This window comes from Panthera leo, chromosome B4, assembly GCF_018350215.1.
Source record: "Panthera leo isolate Ple1 chromosome B4, P.leo_Ple1_pat1.1, whole genome shotgun sequence".
In the NCBI taxonomy this organism is placed as follows: Eukaryota; Metazoa; Chordata; class Mammalia; order Carnivora; family Felidae; genus Panthera; species Panthera leo.
In genome coordinates this window covers 77922141-77943488 of record NC_056685.1, presented here as the reverse complement: position 1 = coordinate 77943488, position 21348 = coordinate 77922141, and the positions used below count along the sequence as shown (strand labels likewise).

The 21348-nt window shown below is 45.6% G+C and overlaps 1 protein-coding gene across 2 annotated transcripts in view; it reads right to left on the bottom strand.

Annotated features, from left to right (window-relative positions):
- The window catches only part of SCN8A (sodium voltage-gated channel alpha subunit 8), a 119195-nt gene that overhangs the window by 25769 nt on the left and 72078 nt on the right, over window positions 1-21348 (bottom strand). For both annotated transcript variants that reach the window (XM_042946586.1, XM_042946587.1), the window contains exons 12-19: window positions 20078-20210; window positions 13883-14121; window positions 10284-10457; window positions 8001-8357; window positions 4233-4703; window positions 3584-3701; window positions 2909-3063; window positions 500-673 (exon numbers count right to left, since the gene is read on the bottom strand). In XM_042946586.1, coding sequence (XP_042802520.1) covers window positions 500-673; window positions 2909-3063; window positions 3584-3701; window positions 4233-4703; window positions 8001-8357; window positions 10284-10457; window positions 13883-14121; window positions 20078-20210 — 1821 coding nt within the window. The remainder of the gene's footprint in view (window positions 1-499; window positions 674-2908; window positions 3064-3583; window positions 3702-4232; window positions 4704-8000; window positions 8358-10283; window positions 10458-13882; window positions 14122-20077; window positions 20211-21348) is intronic.

Here is a 21348-nt window from a genome sequence, read left to right as displayed (position 1 = left end):
ACTGGTTCAGAGGAGTCTGGTACAAGCCTTGAGTTGACGGGAGCGTCCATAGGAATGGTGAGTGGGAGAGCCTGCCGAGACCCTCCCCCCGACCCCGCCGACCTGTACCCCAGCAGCACCCACCTCATCCTCGCCCCTCTCCTGGCACCAGAAAGAGGACGTCCTGCTGGTGTGGGGCAAGAACCTTCCTGTTCCCAGCCTAACAGCAAGGGGCGCGGACACCAGTGATTCCTCCCCCCATTCCTAATCTCTGACCCTCTGAAGCCAAACCACCAGAGCGAAGAGCTAGGTGGTTAGTCCCTGGAGCAAACGTAGGGGCTTCAGCGCTCCCTCTCCCAAAGTCAAGATCTGAGTGCCCTGAAAGGAACTGTACCCAAACCTACGGCTACATCCTGTCCGACATCTACGTCCCCAGGCAACCGTGGCCATTGGAGGGAGGAGCATCCCTGTTTTTGTTTTCCTGCTGGGAGGGGTGGGAAGTAGAAAGCAGGACACGTACAGCCACGATGAGGAAGTCCAGCCAGCACCAGGCGTTGGTGAAGAACTTGACGAAGCCGTAGGCTGTCCACTTGAGCAACATCTCCAGGATGAAGATGTAGGTGAAGACTTTGTCGGCATACTCCAGGATGGTACGGATGGTCTTTCTCTGCTCAATGTAGATGTCCTCGAAGGCCTGAAAGAGAAGCAGCAGCTGCCTGACGTGCCTGAAGGCTGCACGTGACACCGGAAGGCCCCCCACTGCCCCGGCAGCTCCTCGGCCTGAGGCCGGCCTGTCGTCATCGTCATCGCCTTCCTGTCTCTCTCGCCCCACTGCCCGGCCCCACGGGGCTTCTTAAAAGAAACCCCACACCCTCCCGCCGCCACCTTCTAGCCTCCCTGTCTCCCGCTAGTCCAAGCAGCCACTAGGCTACCTTCTCTCTTCAGATCTGCCCATTCCAGACACTTCACATGGACGCAGTCATACGATATGTGGCCCTCGGTGACAGGCTTCTTACGCCACGCGCTGCAGCAGGCGTCACGACTGCAATTCTTGTCGTGGATGGAGAATACCCCATGGTGTGGCTCTATCGTGCTTGGTCTACCCTCATCACTGACGGACGCCGTGTGTCTGCTTTCTGGCTATTGTGCGTAGTGCTGCTGTGAACGTGCATGCGGTAAGTTTTTATGTGGACCTGTCTTCGTTTCCCTAGGGTACAAGGCCCAGGTGTGGAACTTCCGGCTGACAGGGGACCGGAGGTGTCAGGTTTTGAGGGACTGCCAACCAGCGTTCCAGAGTGGCCGCGCCGTTCTAGGTTTCCTCGGGCAGCGTATGCGGGTTCCGGCTTCTCCGTGTCCTTGCCAATGCTCTCTCTGTCTGTATGACAAAATCTTTTCTCCTTTCAGCCCTGGATGCCACTGATATAGGGGGAAGGTCACAGGGCTGGGAGACGCCCAGGCGAAGAAAATCTTTCTCCCTGGAGTCCCTGAACGAGGGAATTCCCTGACATGAAGGTATGATCATTCCCACGAGTGGGGTGGTGGGCTGCAGAGAGGGGGAAGAGGGAGTCCTGAAGCACGAGAGAAAGCTACAAGTGGCACAAAAGTCCCGAGTCGTGCAACGGGAGGTCCCGCTCCGGACAGTTCTGGAAGGAAGGACACAATCGGGCTGCCTGCAGATACATTTCTAACATGGAGGCACAAGGACATCAGATATTCCAGTTTCTTTACGGGGCAGTGGGGGCAGCGGTTAGGGGCCCAAAGTCCTTTTCAGGGTCTGGGTACAAATAGACCCCGTCTGCTCTATGAAAACCTCAAAGGCTTCCATGTCAACGTCCCCCTCACCTCCCTGTGCAGAGATCCGTTCTGTCACCCAGTACACGAGAGATGTGCAAGACTGAGCTTCCTGTCACTGGAGGCTCTAGGCCCTCCCTCTGAAGTCCCACTTTAACCCCATTCTTGTCTTTTCTCAGACATTTTAGCTGTGGCTTCACTTTGCTATGTTTTTTTTTTTCTTCCAGTTGATTTTGAGAGAGAGAAAGAGAGGTAGGGGGAGGGGCAGAGAGAGAGGGAGAGAGAATCCCAAGCAGGCTCTGCACTGGCAGCACAGGGCCCGACACGGGGCTCGAACTCACGAACCGTGAGATCATGACCTGAGCCGAAGTTGGACGCTTAACTGACTGAGCCACCCAGGTGCCCTGTGCCTGCCTTCTTTAAAAGCACTTCAAAGTTCTATATTTTTCAGCTTTCCCTTAACTCAAAGAAGGAAAATGTGTAGCGTCTCTAAGTCCTTACTGTCCTCAAATCTACCCAACTGGGAAACGGCTCTCTCACACCTGATCCTGTCCAGATATCCACAGTTATAATCCAGCTAAAATGAAAGCAAAGGCCAAGATAATTAGTTCCAGCAGGGGGGGAGCCTGTGTGTGTCTCCTGGATTAATGATGAGCACTTACAGCGACGGGAATATAAATATCCTTTATACCAGAGACCTGGCTCCTTCAGGTATTTGCTAATGCCAGGGTTCTCCAGATCCAGCTGGGTGTGAGGGAAGACGGGTGACTGGAAAGTCAAGAACAAGATAGTTGGGGTGTAAGGTGAAAAGGGGAAGTTCATTTTAGGAAGCCGCTCAGAACGGGGCAAACGAAGCAGTGAAGGTCCTTGGCAGTTTGTGCTCTCATCCTGATAGAGAGGGGGTCTTAGATGTGAGAGGGATCGTGCGGAGTGTAAAGAAATGCAGACGTGGACAAGTGAATTCTAATCCCAACGGCTCAAAACACCAGCCCAAAGCACTCTGGCAGACCCTTATCCTTGGGGCCGCAGCCGTCGGTGCTCCCAGAGGAATGGGGCCTGGGCCCCCTCCGGTCTGGTCTGCTAGTCCCTACGAAGCCTTCCCCAGCCCGTCCTTCCCTGCCTTCTCCCCTGGACTCACCAGGGCGCCACTGCTGAGCAGAATCATGAAGATGATGAAGGTCTCAAACCAGTTGTGCTCCACAATGAGAAAGCAGGTTTTCCGCAGGATCCACCAAGACTTGCCCAGCCCCTCTTCGATGTTGACCTGGCAGCATTTGAATCGTTGGACGCAACCTGGCACCAGCGGGAGAGGTGGGTCAGACCGTGGGAGCGAGCCCCGCCCAGACCTGCCCCCTGCTCGGTCTCCCAGGCCCCTACCACACAGCTGGGAGTACTGGGGCTGAGCCAGAATGTCTGATTCAGACATGGAGGGTGGCAGGGCTGGAGCTATGCTGCAAGGCTAGTAGGGCAGGGCCCTCTGGAGTTGGGAAGATGTCCTATAAAGAAGCAGTGAGAAGGAGGAGAAAAGGGGAATCAGGAGGCACGCACAGCCGTGACGGAACATACCTTTCTAATGGAAGTTTTTGGGCTGGTGCCGAGAGAAAATGGACAATTCAGTGCTTGAGAACAGAGACTTGAGAATAGGTAAGAATCAATGGAAACAATCTCAACCTCCCTCAAGATGATGAAGCGGGGAACAAAGTTCTTGAAAATGGCCACAGAGTCCCCACCCTTACCCAACCACCGACCCTGGCAGAAATCTGGGACCAGCACGAAGTGCCACATGCCCACCGCTGCCCTTGCCCCCTTTCACCTTCTGTGAAGCAGGCGTCTGGATCCAAGTATTCCTCGGGCTGTTCCACTGGGACTTCTTCTACTTCAGGTTTGATATCGATGGTGCTTCCTTCAGAGGAGCTAGTATCATCCAGTTTCTAGATTTGCAAAGGAAAGAGAGCTGGAGAACGCTGCAGCGATGCTTCCACTCCACACTGACTGCTCCAGACTGAACCAGCTGGAATTCTTCCCAATTCTTACTACAGACTCTGCATCATCCCGCTCACGGGGGGCACACAATTACCAGATGGCCCTCAAAACTTCTGTCAGGATTGGGTAGAACATTAAAGCCGCTCACAAATTACAGTGATCTGCCCTCAACAAAATGTGACTATTGGTTGGTCTCAGTGCTACAGCTCAGATTAATGGCAGGGACGTCCTCCAGGGTTTGCTCCAGCCACTGACCGAGATGATCCAGCAGCAATGGAGACAGATCTAGGAGCACCTCAGGGACCTAGGTCACTTAGGGAAGGCCTAGAATGACAATGGGCATTAGGGTTGGTTCTCAAACCTACTTGGCCATTCCACAATCTCTCTCCCAAGCCCACATCCGAACCAGTCCTGGGAGCTGACAGAACCCTGCTGGTTCTCACACGGAGTCAAGGTTGGGTTTTAGGCTGGGACCTTACATCTTTGCTGCCTTCAGGATCCGACTCGCTGCTCACATCCTCTGTGTTGAGGTTCTCAAAATCAGACTCGCCCACAGCAATGGGCACCCGCACGGTCAAGTTGGGATTGTTGATGAAGGACATGTGGTCCTCGTCAATGATATACTTCTCCACGCTGCTGCCAATGCCACTGGTTGTGCCATTGCCATTCTTCTGGAAGTCACCATTCCGGTGGATGTCTGCACCGGTGTGGTTGGCGATGCAGTTGGCCTTCTTTTCATACAGCTCGTCCAGGGGCTTCACTTCATCGGCCTCACGCTGCTTAAAGTGGGCCTGCATGAAGGCGTGCACTTTGAGTTTGGCCCAAGCCACCCCCTTCTTGATCCGGATTACTGAGATCTGTAGGTTGTTCATTTCCCCGTCGTCGTCTGTGGCTGCCAGATTGTCTGCGCTGAAGGAGCTCAGGAGCAAGGCCAGAAACAGGTTCAGCACCTGTACCAGTGGCATTAGGGAAAAGGAGAGTGAATGCAGACGGTATTAGGTAAAGTTATCTACTAGACTAGGATTACAGACTGGAAGCCCACAGACTCATGTGACAGGCACAAAGAGTTTCTGTTGTGTTCGGTTTGACCCACTTACTGTTTTAAGCGCTCATGTCAACTAAGTGGGCATTTAAAAAAGTTCTTTTACTGAAGTGTAATTAACATAGTATTATATTAGTTGCAGGTGTACTATTCAACAATTCTACACGTTACTCAGTGCTCATCACAATAAGCGTACTCTCAATCCTCTTTATTTCACCCATTCCCCCCACCTCCCCGCCGGCAACAGTTGTCTACATTTAAGAGCCTGTTGTGTTTTTTCTTCTGTTCATTTGTTTTGTCTCTTAAATTCCACCTATGAGTGAAATTAAATGGTATTTATCTTTCTCTGACTTGTTTCGTTTAGCATAATCCTCTCTGGCTCCATCCATGTTGTTGCAAATGACAAGATTTCATTCTCTTTTTACGGCTGAGTAATATTCCATTGTATACAAATACGACACCTTTATCCATTCATCTATGGATGGATACTTGGGTTATTTCTGTATCTTGACTATTGTAAATAATGCTGCAATAAACATAGGGGTGAAGGTATCTTTTCTAATTAGTGTTTTTGTTTTCTTTGGGTAAATACCCAGCAGTTGAATTACTGGATCATATGATAGATCTATTTTTAATTTTTTGAGGACCCTCCATACTCTTTTCCACCAAGTGGGCAGTTTGTTTCGTTTTGACTGTAATGCAAGTTGAGCACCTCTTCTCTTGGTTCTTTTATAGTTTTACATACATACCTATGTACCCCCAAATATAAGACTTTTCTTGTAATCAGAAAAAGCAAAAGCTGTACCCATTTTGGAAGAAAATTCCCCCAAACAGAAGAAAAAAAATGGACATGGCTTATTGGGAGGGTCAAGGAGGGCACAGATGCTATGTATTCGCCTGCAGAACCCACATTAGAAAAACAGCTAGGTTTGGAGAGCCTAGCTTAGTTTCCTAACATTTATCAAAATAAAATACTTTAATAAGACAGTGATGGTGACTTTTGCATTCTGTTGGATATCTAAGTGTCCAGCCCTCAGATGCAAGCTTTTATTTATGTTTGAATATCCTATTTTACCACACTGGATATTAAGATTAATTAATTTATTTTTATTAAGACTTACTTTAAATATTGGGAGAGGTGTTCACTTCTTGATTTAGACTTGGCCCTTACTTTGTCATACTTCTGAAGAAGAGTAAGGCATACATTTTAGGTAGAGATGACAATACGTGTAGAGTGGGAGGGATGGAAACAATAAATGAATTATATGTATGCAAATTATTTGGGCCATTTGTAGAATTACAAAGGAATATGGTTGGTAAAATGGGGGTGATTTGGAGGGGGCTTTGAAGGCCAGCCTGAGGGATCTGAATTTTATTTAACTGGATCCCCTACTGGTCTTTGAGTAAAGGAATAAAAATGACAGAAATCTGAGCAAACCATTCCTACCAGCAACATACGGGAGTGGGGGTGGGGATGGACCAGGCGTTAGAGTGTCACTTGTATGAGTTAATAAGGGTCTGGATTAGGCTATCGTAATCTCAAACCTTAGCAGGCATCAAAATCTCCTGGGGTGGGATGCATGAAAAAATACATATTTCCTTTCCTTGGCCTCACCTGAAAGATTCTGATTCAGGAGATCTGGTGTAGGGCCTGGGACTCAAGTCTTTTTTAATGAGTGAAACCTGGGTGTCTGCGATCTTCAGACTTTTAGAAATATTGAACGGGTTACAGGAATGGAATGGAAAGGATGGGTCAGATCTTGGAAATACCAGGAAGAGAGATGTATGAAAGGCATCAGATAATTACTGGGAAGGGAGGGAAGAGAGTCAGAAGAGACTTACAGTTATAGATTCCTAGAGACTAGGTGGGCAGAAGGCCTGAGCAAAGGGGAACCTGGAAAGGTGTCATCAGAAGCGGAAATAATACTGGATTTGGTCATGTGCTCAGGTATCTGTAGAGAGTCATGGGGAGATGGTGTTGAGACAACTGAGAATAGGAGGAGGGAGAAAGGGCAGCGAGGTCAGCACTGACAAATGTGGATTCCACTATGTACCAGGAGGCAACAGCTGAGTTCACTGAAGGAGTGGGAAGGCCAGAGGGAGCAGGACTGAGGGAAAGGTGGTCGGGAGTGAGGAAAGGGAGGGATTACAGACACACCATGGTGTCCGCTGTCACATGTCATAGGAGGGAATAGGGTGGCACGGCCGGTTCAGAGGCTGCTGAGCGGGAAGCCTCTACTGGCACGCTTCTCTGTGGCACAAGAAGGGAGAGAGCTGCTCTGGATGAGCCGATGGGGGATCATCCGGGTCTGCCTTCTTTCGGTCCCTCTCGCTCTATACTTGCGAGTGGGATTGGGCCTGATCTGCAAGATCAGTACTTCTTAAACTTTAGTGAGCAGGTGAATCACCTGGGGAAATCACTTGTTAGAAATGCAGATTCTGATTCAGTAGTTCTGGGGTGAGGCCTAAGCGTCTGCATTTCTAACATACTCTAAAGTGATCTCACTGCGGCTAGTCCTCAGATCATTCTTGGAGAAAGATGGTGTCAAAATCTCTGTTGGTGAATATTCTATTTACAGAGGCAAAAGACAGCAGACAGATCAGAATAAGGCAAAAACGTGACTTGCCATTTATACAAGTGAGATAAAACCCTCAGTTGTTTTAGACCAGTGGTTCACAGGGGAGGGTAATTTTGCCTCCAAGGAGACAGCTGGCAATGTCTGGAGACATTTTTGGTTGTCACCGCTTAGGCTGTGGGGCGCTACGGGCCGGTGGAAGGTAGGGGTCAGGGATGCTGCTAAACTTCGACAATCTATGGGACAATCCCACAACAAAGAATGATCTAACCCAAAGTGTCAACAGTGTCAAGCTGAGAAATTCTAATTTAAGTGAGGGAAACTTTTGTAGTAGAAAGAGCAAAGACTTTGTAGTCTAGGATCTAATATAAGCCCTGACATTCACCAGTTGTGTGACTTTGGAAAAGTCACTTAACTTTGCGGAGTTTGGTTTCCACAACTATGAAAAAGGGTTGACAGGTTGTGGGGCTTATGACTCAGGAGCAGTCTCCTTTCCTTCATTTGCACCTTAGGGTTCTTGGGCCAAGAAAGAATAAAAACTAGCACAGATATGGAATGTAGTAGGACCAAGCCCACTGGTGTAAGACGCTCGGGGCAAAAAACGAAAAATTCTACAAGTTAGTACTAACCACCAAGTTGCCAATAACCATGACCATCATGAAGACAATCAGGCACATGGCCTGGCCTGCCACTTCCATGCAGTCCCACATGGTCTCGATCCACTCCCCGCACAACACTCGAAAGACAATGAGGAAGGAATGGAAAAAGTCATTCATGTGCCAGCGAGGGAGCTGACAGTCCTGGTTGATCTTGCAGACACACTCTTTGTAGCTCTTTCCAAACAGTTGCATCCCCACCACGGCGAAGATGAAGACAATGATGGCCAGCACCAGGGTCAGGTTGCCCAGGGCACCCACTGAATTTCCAATGATCTTGATCAGCATGTTCAGGGTGGGCCAGGATTTGGCCAGTTTGAACACTCGGAGCTAAGGGGGAAAGAACCCAAACAAAAATCAGATGACACTGAATCCATTTTCTTACCACATGGCTAAAATAAGAACATATAATGTCAGTAAGATCAGCTTCAATTTATTGAGCACCCTTGGGAAGTTCCCAGGACTCTCTAACTGTTTTAGACTACAGTGGGAGAACATGAGGCATAGATGGGGAAAATGGACAAACTTCAGAGTAAGTGAAAGATTTAGAACTAGGAACCAAGATTACTGCCTCTAGCCCCCTGTATTGGTCCCTGGGTCAGTCCACTTTTTAAAAACCCATTCATGAACATATCCTTTTCCTACTGATTTTGCCTTGACTCCTCAAGGAACATATCAAGGAAAGTGTGATTTTTAGTGAAGCAAAAGATCAAAATAGTAGGCACAGTGGAAATAAGTCATCTGTCTCTTCTTAAAAAACATGTATTTAAAAATTCTAAAATCTCTCTTTTTGTCTGCCAAAAAATAACAAATAACCAATGGCTGATATGGAACTTTGTGATATACTTGGAATAATTTGGAGGAAAAGCACAACATCCGAGTAGGGGCAGTTCCACATATATCAAACATCTTATGAGAACGGACTCTAATGATATTAATTCAGAGGACAGAACTTCTGTTATCTGCAATCATGAAGTTTCTGTGTTTTATAAGGAATGATTTACAAGTCTTAGCTAATAGTCTGAGAAGTATAATGAAGAAAGGCCATGAATGAAATGATAATAATGAGATCATTTCCAGACATCATGAGTTAATGACTAACACATGAGATAAGAGGAATTCTGGTAGAAGGCAACTGTGCTGATTGGGACATTTTTTTTCCTTTCAAAGCTTGAGTCTCATCTGAGAGCTCAAGAGCCACCAGGTGTTTCTCCGTGTGACTATCTGGGTCATTCACATTTTTTCCCTTTCTGACTGGCTTTTTAATTATTAGGAATATTAGTGCTAAGGTGGCTTCTCTTATTCCTTCATCTCATATTCCAGATAATAAGAACTATTTTCAAAAAGTCTACTGTGGGCTGGATCCTAACCACAGACTAGTAAGCAGAGGTTCCAGAAACCGGGCAGATGCTATGTGTGACCTGGACTGAGTGAGACCTCTGTTTTGTAAATAGTTCCATTTTATTCCAATCTTCCTTCTTAAATATGCTGAGTATCCTGATGAAAAAAACCTGAAATCCTTCCAGTTACAGGTGCTTAGGTAATTTTTTCCAATGGGAAGAGAAAAACCTAAGCCCCCCAGTTCTGATGCTTTGTTTGAGTGGGATACCCTCAAAGTAACTCAGCTTCTTAAGGGACTTAATCAGGACATCACTTATGCCTATGTTTATGGGAAGCTCTTTCGAGGACATCATTAACTATTCTGTCAGAGTCATTTTAGTAATTTTAACATTAACTTCTTCAAATATATTACAGAATCTTTCTCAGCTAGTGTTAAGGAAAAAACCTGAATGTTCAACCATTAATTTCAATATAGTTTTAAAAATTATTTCATTCTCATTTTCTGGAAGGGGTCACCATGACAGAAGAAATGAGACACATCTTTGAACAAGGAGAAATCCTTGCCATTTCGGGGAGAGTTCAGACGAAGAAACAGATTTATTACCAAATCCAACTTAGACCTCAGAATAGTCCTTGAGAGTCTTTCTTTTTCATCTGTCAGATTAACCATTATTTTCTGAGGAACTTCCTAAAATGGATTTCTGTTTGTTAATTGAAATTAAAAACTAACTTCTATATTAGGCGTTTAGCAGAAAAATTTTCAAGATTTTAGAATCTAAGCCAATAAATCGCCAACTGGAATTGTGAGCGGAATATAGCTAAGGATTCTTTTAATCATCAGACTAACTTGTGGAAAATTTTTTTAGTAGGTACAAGACAGGAAATGTAAAAAGAAGTTGGAGAAACATGGAATACCAATCGGAAAGATCGCAGCACCGAGAGCCCCTCCACGTCTGCTAGACTCAGTTCCATTAAACTGAGGGACACAATAAATCCGTCAAAAATGTTCCAACCTTCTTGGAAATAATAGTAGGGATCCATGGCTATGAGCTTCAGGAACATTTCCGCTGTGAAAATTCCAGTGAAAACCTAAAGAGGGGGAAGGCAGGGGGTAAGAAAAAGAAATAATAGAAAGAGAATGCCTTTATCATTATCTTTGAATACATGTCCAAGAAGCCTCAAGACCCAGCCTTGCTAAATTGTGCATCTGAGGACACCAATCCTTCAACGTCCCAGGGCTATACCACATGATAAAGGATAGTCTTGTCTCCCTCGTGAATCAAGCACTCAGTCCCAATGTTTACATCGTCATTACCAGAACCACCCAAATTACACTGTACAAGAATGCATTTAAAAAACGATTTTAAGCAGGGGTGCCTGGGTGGCTCAGTCAGTTAAGGGTCCAACTTCAGCACAGGTCACGATCTCACAGTTTGTGAGTTCAAGCCCCGCATCGGGCTCTGTGCCGACAGCTCGGAGCCTGGAGCCTGCTTCAGATTCTGTGTCTCCCTCTCTTTCTGTCCCTCTCCCGCTCGCACTCTGTCTCTCTCTCTCTCAAAAATAAATAAACATTAAAAAAACAAAATGATTTTAAGTAATAGGAATACCACATAGGGGACTCCTTCTAAAGGGTCAGCAGTCATTTTGAATGTTTGTGCTTGGGACATTTGCCTTAAAAAAAAAATCATTAATTGAGTTATAATTATATTAAAAAATACAGTATCCCTGATTTGATATTATGTGTCTTATCAAACTTAGACACACGCTGCAGGGTTTCTTATTTTAAATTGTAAAAGCAACAGAACATTGTCACAAGTGTGCAAAATACAGGAAAAAACTAGAGTCTCCATCTTACACACAACTATCAGTTTTATGTATTCCCTTTCTGTTTTTTTTTTTTTCTCCCAATGTGTGTATATTTTGACAGAATTGCAAAATCATAGAGTACATAATACCTTGGGTCTTGTTTTTCACTTACCACAACTCAGTCCATGTTGCTACGAAGTTGCATAAAATTCTATTGGGTGAATGTATCCTCAAGGAATATATATATCCTTGCTGGACAGTTTCGTGCTTCCTTTTGATTTTTTAAATGTGATAATCAATGACATAATAACTGTTTGGATTGAGAGCTTACTGGGTATGAGAACGACTTGTTCCCTGAGTTACCTGACTCCCACTTTTCTACCCTTCAGAGCACCCTGTGTTTCCCAGTGCCTTCGGCCTCCCACAGGACTTAATAACATCACACGTGGTAAGAAAGTAAAATCCCATGAATGCCAGTCTCGACAAGAGCTGTACCCTCATTCTAAGCTAACCATGTAACACCCCACTCTTACTGAATATTATGATTTTAGAGGAGGACTTTAACGTAATGGGTTTTAAACTCGTAATAAATTAGTCCTTGCAACTACCTGGTTACCAATTTTACAAACGAAGGAGTTTAAGGAAAACTTTGAAGATGTAGTCTGAAGACAGAATTGAAAATAGTGAAAAATACTTAGATTACAGATGCTGTTGGGAAAGAGACTCAATGAATGTATAGCAATAGCAAAACAGAATGGCGTGATAGAAATCAAAATGGATGCATGGCCCGCAAGGTTTTACGTCCCTGTACTTTTCCATGGTTCCCCACTTTTCTAAATTGAAGATGCGGTATTCTAAAACTGAAAGAGAATCTTCCCTGAAGAGATCCAGCGAAGCAAAAATCAAAGTTCACCGTGCGCGCTAAGTATCTACAGAGGGAACATCACTCTAAGTGAGGGCAGCTAATCGATCCCTGACATATGTTTTACCCTCGGCATAAACCCATGGAAGGTTTCTCTACATAGAAATGGCAGCCTGCTTCACACGCTAAATAGAGACTGAATTCACCACTGGTTCTGGTGAACACACGGGAAATGCTCCACAGTAAGCACTGGCTAACTGACCATGGAATATTTATACTGTGGGAACTCTGGTTCCTAAGAGAAAATCAACAATGACACATTGCTGCCTTTCAATGGGATGAATGGCATCCAGAGGCCTGGGGGAAATGCCCATGACAGAGGTCGGCAAGCATGTTATTTCAACCTAGTGTACTGCCAATATTTGGGGTTTGGGTAAAAATAAATTGTAACTGTTTGACGTATGAAGAATTACTTTTTTTTATTTTTTAAATTTTATTTGCTTTTATTATTTATTTTGAGAGAGAGAGAGAGAGAGAGAGAGAGAGAGAGAGAGAGGAGAGAGACAGACAGGGAGGGAGCATGAGCGGGGGAGGGACAGAGAGAGAGAGAGAGGGAGAGAGAGAGAATCCTAAGCAGGCTCTACGCCCAGTGCAGAGCCTGATGCAAGGATCCCTAACTCAGACATGCAGAGTAGAAAGACCACAGAATTATCTTGGATGTGTACCAGGGAACATGATGGGCTGCAAGGACTAACCAGATAAAGGGTCTCCTTTGTCACATGTGTTTTCATAATCAGAACTCAAAATGATTTTATAACACTTTAATAGCTTATTTGGACTTAATGTAAAAACTGTGTGTGTGTGTGTGTGTGTGTGTGTGTGTGAGAGAGAGAGAGAGAGAGAGAGAGAGAGAGACAGAGAGACAGAGAGACAGAGAGAGACACAGACAGACATCAGGCAGAGATCGTACTCAAGTTAAATGGCAACAATTAGATTTGACTTGCTTGTGGTGAAACTCCTAAGGAATAATGAAGCCCAGGAGATCTAGAGGATCCTTTCCAACTAATTCTTTCCCATCTATCAAAATTCAATCAACTCCTGATTTTTGGACTACAGAAATAAAACAGACAATCCCCAAATCACAACTATTTGACTTTAGAATACACTGTGTCACCTATTAAAAAACAAAAAACAAAAAACAACCAACTCATTCTTATCTTCTAAATAATGTAATAAGTTAAATATATGACTTAAGCTAACATGAAAGTAAATCTGGCACAGATCAACTAACGGTGGAAACTGGACTAGAGCCCAGAAGTTGGACAGGAGGGGAAAACCAGCCTGGAATTAAAAGTTTCCCCGAGATGGGCCCCATATGGGTAATTAAGGTATGACAGTGCAGGCAAATTTATAGTTACGTTTAATGCACCAAAAGAGCTCCCCTATATTTTGTGGCACCTGCTACTGAAGGTGAAAGGGGAAGTGGTGTGCTGGAACACTGCAGGCAGCAATGTGAGAAAGGGAATGAGAAAAAAACTCCCCAAGTCCTTGGCTCAGGTTGCCAAAACCAACCCACTGCACCATGCCTCCCATTCTGTCACCATGCCTGGGTTTCTGCCAACAGCTCCTAAATGACGTCTTGAAAGTTCTGCAGAAAGAGGAAACAGCCACGGGATCACAACAGTGAGCAGAAGTGGCTGGGGCTGCGCCATATGTGGAAGCATTTGTCTTCCAATTAACTATTACTTTCTTTTCAACTAAGCTCCAGCTTCCAGTATCAGAAAAAGATGTCCTACAGGCAAAACATGTTCAGATCATAAAATCAGGAGAGAACGTTCCATCTTACCAGGTTTCCTACAGCCAAGACGTGTTCAAATTGCGGTGTCATAGGATGATGCTCCATTGCCATAAACAGGGTATTCAGGACAATGCAGATGGTGATGGCCAAGTCCACAAAAGGGTCCATAACGATCAAGTTCACAATCTCTTTCAGTTTTATCCAGTAGGGGTGGCACTCCCAGATGAGGAAAGTATTGGCGAATTTGTACCAGCACGGTGGGCACTTTCTCTGAGACTCTTCCAGTTCTGTAGTGAGTAAAGAACAAAGGTGGCCCTCGATCACGGTGAGAAAACAAAGAGGGTTTCAAAGAGCCACTACTCCTCCTCACTGACTCATTAAGGTAATCGCTGCTTTGAACCACGAGAAGAAAGATGGTTTGAGTGCTGACTGCCCTAACTGTGCGGTCCTCCCGCTTCCATTTCATTTCTCTTGAAGGCAAAGAGGAGGCATGGGAAATACCGGGTCATTTCGTTGTTAACAACATCTAGCTGTAAATTAGAGTGTGATCCATCCATTTGGGGAGCACAGCATTCTGGTTAGGGGCTTGGCCTTTGGAGTCTGACTCCCTGGTCCAACTGGCTTCAACACTCACAACGTGTGATGTCAGGCAAGTTACCGATTCCTGTTCTTCTGTTGCCTCATCTGAAATGACACTATACAGGCTATAGGACAACACGAGTCCTGTAATCCTCATCCACTGACTGCATGAGTTGATGGACGTAAAGCAGGCAGCACAGTGCCTGGCACAAGGCAAGTCCTCAATAAATGGCAGGTATTACACTATACGTCGTATCACTAAATTATTACCAGAGAAGCAATCAAAAGCATAGACTCTGAAAGCAGACATACCTGGGTGCAAATAGCAGCTCAGACACTGCTAACTGTGGGAACCTGAGTACATTACTTCAATCTGCTGAATTAAATGAGCTAAGATATATATAAAGTGCCTTGGAACACCCTGGCATACAGTGAGAAGCATTTGCTATTATTATTATCTTTGCAGCAGAAAAGAAGCAGCACTGGCCGCCGGGCTACTATGTGCAGTGTGTCTCTTACGTTCCCGCAGAAGCGCAAGTCAATGAGTTCACAATTCACGACCGAGTTGGGCATGGGAGTCCCACTCCTTTCCCCGCTTCCCTCCCTTCCTCTCTCTCGTCCCCCCTCTCTTCTTTTCTCCTTCTCGCTGGCCCTTTTGTCCTTTCTCACCCTCATCATTCCCTTCTCTGTTTTCATCCTTCCTTCCTCCATCTCTTTCCCCTTTCCTTTTTCTTGTCTTCTTTCTCTTTTAGAAACAGAACTGGTTGGTCTCAAACAAGATCTTATGTGGCCCCCAATATATGACACAGATAAACCAGGAACTCCTCTAGTTGAAGCTCAGCCCGATGGACTTCTTCCTTCCCTGAGGCACTTCCCCAGGATCCTGGGACTCTGATAGACACGGATGGAATATCACCGGACCAAGATGACCTCTAGGGTCATCACAAAATGAAGATGAAAAAGGACCATTAGACATAAAGGCAGAGAGCCATTCAGCTGGCAGCCACAACATTCTAGGCAGGAGGCCCTGGGTAACAAAGCCCTCCTCAAGTTAAGTAGGAATTAGAACAGCTTGGATTACAATCGCCCAAGGACCTTGATCTAGGAGGATGTTCTTTAAGAGACGTAGTTTTGAAAACCCATCAGCATGATAATCCTTAGAGGCCAGGTCTTGGTTCCACGGGTTGGATATAACCGCATCCATCCCACACCCCAACGCAATTCTGCTGACAAAATCAAATCACTCAGGGAATGAATAAAAGTTTCCCAACATTTCACCAAGAACAAGATGGCTGCCTGAAATTAGTCTACTTTCCCTTTTGCCAACCAGCTGGATGGTACCCATGGTGATGGCTTTATTTCAGATGGGGTGCTTGGGTTGGGTTTTTGATTGGCTCCCTGGTTGCTAAGAAAATGGTTGCCTTGGTTTTTCAGATTTAAGGGCCACAGTAAGCGCCACGTGGGAGTCTGCGTGGGAAAGGAAGTCTGTGAAGAAAATTTGCTTTGGCTTCTTCCTCATAGAACTCCCTCCCTTCCCAAGGTAAATTTAGTTTTCTAACCAAAAAAAGAAAATGAAAAGGTTCTCTTATTTCCATAAATTCTTATAGGACATATTTGGAAATTTGGTTCCGTTCCTTTTTTTAATCTCCTCCCTTCTCCAAATGTCTGCTGTTCACTGGCACGTGGAGGTTGAGGCAGCGACTGTTCACGTTTCTGACAGGAGATACAATTGTACTGTTGTAGAGTGCACTAGGCTCCCAGTCTTTGCCAGATACTGAAGAGGGGTTTCCCTACCCTACGGGGCATGAAGGAGATTCCTACAGGGATACTAGGGATCACATCCACATTGTCTCAGGTAAGATCTCAGGATGATCTTTTCCGTTCCACAAACAGTAATACAACGTGGAACTTTACGAGCTAGAAAAGATCAATTAGGTGAACGTAAAGGTTTAGAGAGTGACGTGCAACCTTGTAAACTGTTACTGGCCCCACGTGCCCGACACGGCTAAGAATCTGGTCTGGGGGAAGACGAGATAGCCAAAGGTTTGTGGGGTTCCCCGTACTTTGCTGCTGTACATTTTCAGAGGGGTTACCGTAGTCTCAACCTCAGGCGCACTGGGAGGTGTTTTCAGAGAGGGCCTCACAATTCCACCAAGATGGTGGGGTTAGCAGACTGTGAGGTTTCTGAAGGCAGGGCTTCTCTCAGTCCAATTCAACAATGTTTCAGCACCTACAGCATACGAGGCACTGGGAATTCGCTGGTGAACAAGAGTCCCCGTCCTCAAAGAGCTTACAGCCACACCAGGAAAGGCGGATAGCAAATAAGCAATCGTATGGATGCTGCCTGTCAGTTGAACAAAAGAGTGAATCAACGAATCATGGCAGCAACAGCTATGGCCAGTTGCCTCTATAAGGAGTTTCTGAACCTGTTTTACCTGAGAACCAAGAATGCCAACTATCATCACGTCTTCATTCTTACTTCGCCAACGGTCTCCCCGCCTCCCACAGCCTCGCTGCTTTGAGAAGTGAGACCGTACTGCTCTCTGCCCACACCCTACCCCCAGTCCTCTGAAATATCCCCAAGCTGATGGCTCTGCTGACTGTGAATTCTGCTGACTTTACTGGATCCGCGTGAGCATGTCTGCCAACGGGCTAGGTGTGACACACAGCAGGCAGGATTTTCTCATTATTTACATGATTCTGGAATGCTCCACTGTGGTTTCTAAGCCATCGGTAGGTAGAAGCCTGCTTCTTTGGTTTGGTAATCCAAAAATTAAAATAATGTCAGAGTTTCTGAACTGAAGGCCTGAGAAGCAGGAATAATTATTCATTCAACGCTGGCTTTTAATGCTGTAGCAATCATTAAACACAGAGGGGCCAGCGGTGAAATAGGAATGGAGTTTCTTTTTTTTTTTAATTTTTTTTTTTCAACGTTTTTTATTTATTTTTGGGACAGAGAGAGACAGAGCATGAACGGGGGAGGGGCAGAGAGAGAGGGAGACACAGAATCGGAAACAGGCTCCAGGCTCCGAGCCATCAGCCCAGAGCCTGACGCGGGGCTCGAACTCACGGACCGCGAGATCGTGACCCGGCTGAAGTCGGACGCTTAACCGACTGCGCCACCCAGGTGCCCCAGGAATGGAGTTTCTTAATGCCCTTCAACTCCCTCTCAAATTCTTCAGTTCCAGCCATTCATTGTTCTTTGCTTATAGCGGTTCTGTCTCCTCGGCTTTAACAAAGCGAGTTGAATACTAGGGGAGGGGACAGTGGAATGTCTGAGCAGTGAAAGGCTATGTGAGCATTAGGACTTAGAAAAGGGAGAAAAAGCTGGGACGGCTTCCTACTCAGGAACACAACTATGACTGTCTCTCTCCCCTGAGCTACCCCTGCGTCTATTTTTTTATCATGTGTGTGCTGGTGGGTGGAGGGTGGAGAATGAGTATAGCAGAACAGGAAGGGAAGGAAGAGCACAGGGAGAAGAGGAAGAAAAAGGAGAAGAAAAAGGCAGAGCTACCACTCCAGTGTTTCTATCCAACTCCGTAGAGGAATGGAAGCACCAAGGCCTCTGACAGGAAGCCCGCAGCACCGACCAAGCACAGCAAGGTTCAGCCCCACAAACATTTCTTGAGCATTGACCTTGACTAGACCCTGCGCTAGGCCACTGTAGTAATCAACTACAGAATTGTTGCTCTACACCAACAGTTCTGCTGTTCTGACGTCTTTGCCAGTAATAAAATATGCCTGTTGGAGGGGGTTCATTTGTCTTTCTCAACTTCCACAGATTCCCAGAGAAATCCCATTCTTGTCTCCAAGTGAAGAATAAAATTAGCCAAGGTTCTTAAGCTAGTGTTTCTTAGATTGGAATTTTTTTTAAGTTTATTTACTAATTTTGAGAGAGAGAGAGAGAGAGAGAGAGAGAGAGGGAGAGGGAGGGGGAGGGAGGGAGGGAGGGAGAGAGAGAGATTCCCAAGCAGGCTCCATGCTGTCAGTGCAGAGCCTGACGTGGGGCTTGATCTCGTGAAGTGTGAAATCATGACTTGAGCTGAAATCAAGAGTCAGACACTTAACAGACTGAGCCACCCGGGAGGAGCCCCTTAGCTTGCAATTCTTATGCTCTGCAGTTATTTACCTATAATCTCAAAGTATAAACCACAAAGTTTAAAGATGCTCTCTCAGACAATGACCTCAATGAGAATTAAAGAAAACAGACATAAATGAAGTGTGGAGGCAGCTGGTAATAGTCAATTCAATACTCTTTTTGGCTTGATACAGTCTCAAGATTAGTCTAGGTATAGTCTAACTCCTTGCTCACATGTGAGAAGGGAAACACTCGAAGAGTTTTTCTTTCTGGGGGTTCTCCCTTTACCACAGACGCCCCTGCTGAACTCTTTTTCTCTGAGTAGAAGTGGTATTGGGCTTAAATGACTCAAAAAATAACTTGTTCCAAGGACACCAGGAAATTCTGACTCTCCTTACAAAAGGAGGGGCTGGGGCGCCTGGGTGGCTCAATCGGTTGGGCGTCCGACTTCAACTCAGGTCATGATCTCACGGTCCGTGAGTTCGAGCCCCGCGTCGGGCTCTGGGCTGATGGCTCAGAGCCTGGAGCCTGTTTCCAATTCTGTGTCTCTCTCTCTCTCTGCCCCTCCCCCGTTCATGCTCTGTCTCTCTCTGTCTCAAAAATAAATAAAACGTTTAAAAAAAAAAAAAAAAAAAAAGGAGGGGCTCTGGGTATTGTGGGGTTAGCCTGGGGGTTTGAACTCTGAAGAACAGCAGTCTGAGGCTTCAAGAATATTCTGGATCTACAGTGGGACAGCTCAGCTAAAGCAACATGAATCAAAAGAAGAGGATTCATGCAGGATCAGTCAGAATCTTGTGAGAGAAAACCCAGTTACGGAATCTACATCTGACGAAACAAAGGGGAGCCTAGAATACAGACCACAACCGGACAGATGGGACACCCGCTGGGGGGCTGTGGTGTAATGGAAAATCCTGACATTCCTCAGCGGGCCAGGCTGTGTCACGGAGGAGCCACCTAATACGAAGTTCAGGCACTGACAGCAACACTCCTGCAGATAGGCTATGATTCAACAGCGGCTGCTCTTTTCCTGTGGCACAGAGCGCCGGAATAAGAGGGGTTTCAGCTTACCTATTCACACATCAAATATATTTATGGGTATGTGGGGGTGTTTGATGAGAGGCAGAATTAGGTGCAATCAAAATGCACAGTACATCAGTCCTTCAGGGAAAAGCAAAAGGGTTGTAGGGTGCTAAAAAGGAAAAGAGGAAGGTATGTTTTGGGGTAGAGGGCAGGAGGGGGGTTCCATTATTTCGTATCTTCACACTTCAGTCTATATCCTTCGTGCCTCATATCACCCTGCTGGCCCCTCGTGACAATTACAGTCTTCTTGAGATCTGCTAGCTCACTCTTAAATGTCATTCCTTCATACTTCTTATCTATCTGTATACAATGCTGGCAGCAGCTTTGAAGTCCTTATTTGATTCTCTGCATGCAGACATGGGATGCTGGTTTCCATAACAAGTAGACTATTCCTAAAGTTCAGAGTCAATTTTTGCAAAAGTCAGGCCAAGGGACAGGGATTATATTTATCGTGCACAGGACGTAATTTTATCTTGGTGGTCTGGGCTGACATCAAGGGCACATACCTTCTACTAGTGTATTTGTAACAACACTCAATATACTGTTGATTCTGTCCTTCCGTCCATAGGAGGCCAGTTGGTCCATGGAAACTAAGAGAGATCCAGGGCCTTTCTTCTTAATTTCCACCTCAGTTGTAGCCTGAAAACAAGAGTAAATCAGGTGAGTAAAGTCTTATAAAGGTTAAAGTTGGTTACATACTGGACAAATTGTCCAGAGTGTGAGCACAAACATATGCTCTTTATAACATCTTTTTACTTTGATCCTACAATCCTATTAACCTCAAGAAGTAGAGTGAAACATGACCACGGATCATCCTTAGCGCTACAGATGAGATGACCAGGTTAAGTTTGTACAAACCTACAGTTAACCAAAGAATCTGGCTGGGACCCAAACGCCTCGTCTGGTCAACTCCATGCACCCGGTGCAAAGACCACATCTTCCGGGGCAATGACATCAGAAGGAGAACCTGAGTTTTCCCATCTCAGTCTCATATCCACAGCATTTGGCTAGAATTTGACCCCATGATAAAATAAGTCGAATTCACCTCTATTCGACATTTCACTAAAGGGCCAAGTCCCTGATCACACTGAATGCTATAGATGTTGCTTCCTCCATGGGCAGGGGCACCATCACTCTCTCAAACTGTCACTTCTAAATGTCAAACCTGGGCCTAACTGAATGTTAGCAAGTTGAAGTTCTACCCCAAATCTCCCCCAAGCCCCGGTAAAGAAATACGGTAAGGGTTTTGCTATTTTATTAAACAATTTTTTTAATGTTTATTTATTTCTGAGAGAGAGAGACAGAGAGAGACAGAGGTAGAGAGAGAGAGAGAGAGAGAGAGAGAAACACAAGTGAGGGAGGGGCAGAGAAAGCGAGACACAGAATCTGAAGCAGGCTTCAGGCTCTGGGCTGTCAGTAGAGCCTGACACAGGGCTCTAACCCAAGAACTGTAAGATTATGACCTGAGCTAAAGTTAGACACTTAATCAACTGAGCCACCCAGGCATCCCTCACTATTTTAACTAAATATATAGCGCTACATATGTTTATCTTGCCCTTGTTACAGTCTACTTTGTAAGTTAACCTGCAATGTTCAAATTCTCAAACAAAAAGGGCAGAAAACACCATCGGCGTGTCGTACAAACTGTTTTTTACAAGTTCCATTGTGGGGAATACTGGTAGGGGAGATTATAGCACAGCGTTTCTTAATGTCCCTTGCCCGTGCTCTCTGTGCCAACCTGCATATGCTACATTAGGTCAGGCTCAATGCAGTGGAT